The sequence below is a fragment of the Malurus melanocephalus genome, unplaced genomic scaffold, assembly GCF_030028575.1.
Source record: "Malurus melanocephalus ecotype Western Australia unplaced genomic scaffold, MMel_1.1 scaffold_1127, whole genome shotgun sequence".
Classification (NCBI taxonomy): domain Eukaryota; kingdom Metazoa; phylum Chordata; class Aves; order Passeriformes; family Maluridae; genus Malurus; species Malurus melanocephalus.
In genome coordinates, this window is record NW_026624359.1 from 46,785 (window position 1) to 47,894 (window position 1,110).

The 1,110-nt window shown below is 59.9% G+C and overlaps 1 protein-coding gene across 1 annotated transcript in view; it reads right to left on the reverse strand.

The window, feature by feature from the left end:
- The window catches only part of TCF7L1 (transcription factor 7 like 1), a 22,499-nt gene that overhangs the window by 2,574 nt on the left and 18,815 nt on the right, over window positions 1–1,110 (reverse strand). Inside the window, exons 5-6 of the mRNA XM_057387086.1 lie at window positions 920–1,101; window positions 475–671 (exon numbers count right to left, since the gene is read on the reverse strand). Coding sequence (XP_057243069.1) covers window positions 475–671; window positions 920–1,101 — 379 coding nt within the window. The remainder of the gene's footprint in view (window positions 1–474; window positions 672–919; window positions 1,102–1,110) is intronic.

Below are 1,110 nucleotides of genomic sequence, written 5' to 3' on the forward strand. Positions count from 1 at the left end.
CACTGGAAACCCCCAAATTCACACTGCAATCCTCAAACTCACTCTGCAAACCCCAAATCCACACTGGGAACCCCAAATCCACACTGGAAACCCCAAATCCACATTGGAAACCCCAAACTCACTCTGCAAACCCCAAATCCACACTACATCCCTAAATGCACACTGCAATCCCCAAATTCACACTGCGATCCCCAAACTCAATTCTGCAAACCCCAAACTCACTCTGCAAACCCTAAATCTGCACTGCAATCCCCAAATTCACTCAGCAAGCCCCAAATCCACACTGCAATCCATAAATTCACTCAGCAAACCCCAAATTCACACTGCAACCCCCAAAGCTGAGCTGGAGACCCCGAATCCTCCCGAAAGCCCCCAGATCCCACCCCAGCTTTGAGATGGTGACASTGACCACCCCAAACGATGCCCTGAGCCCATGGGACATCCCATTSCTCCACCTGTAGGGACCAGCTGCACYCTCTGGGGGCATTTTCAGCCTGGGRKGGGTCTGTGCCCAYGCAGCAAAGTGTCCCAAACCCAGTGCCAGCTGTGGGGTGCCCCTGAGGGTCCCTCCTAACCCCCAGACCCACCTGGACATGGAGGCGTTCATGGCAAGGGCGGGATAGGGGTGYCGGAAGCCACCAGCAGGAATGGAGTACACGGGCTGTCCCTGCCTACAAAAACACCCGTTTCAGGGGAAAAAAGGGATCCTTTCCCAGTTCACGGGCACCCTTGGACTGGTTTCCAGCTGATTTCCATCGGGAAGATTCCCAAATTTTCCAGCCCCTTCCTTTCCCACCTCCCACRGGAGCCCGCAGCGTCCTGCAGCGCTCGCAGGAGAAGGGGATGAGGTGGGAGGAGGAGGGTGCCAGTCCCAGGTGGGGGTTCCAGGGAGCCCAGCCCGGGTTCAGCCCATCCTTACTGCGGCACGAGCCAGCCCAGCGGGTGCGGGAGCTGCCCCACGGCTCCGGGAGACAGCGGGTAATAGGGGGGCAGCTCGGGGGGRTGCGGCGGCCGCGGGATCCCTGCGAGGGACAGAGGGAGCAGGGACGGGGTCAGAGCGGGGGCACGGCAGCCTTGGGGCCCCCCGTGCCCTCCTGCACCCTGTCTGCC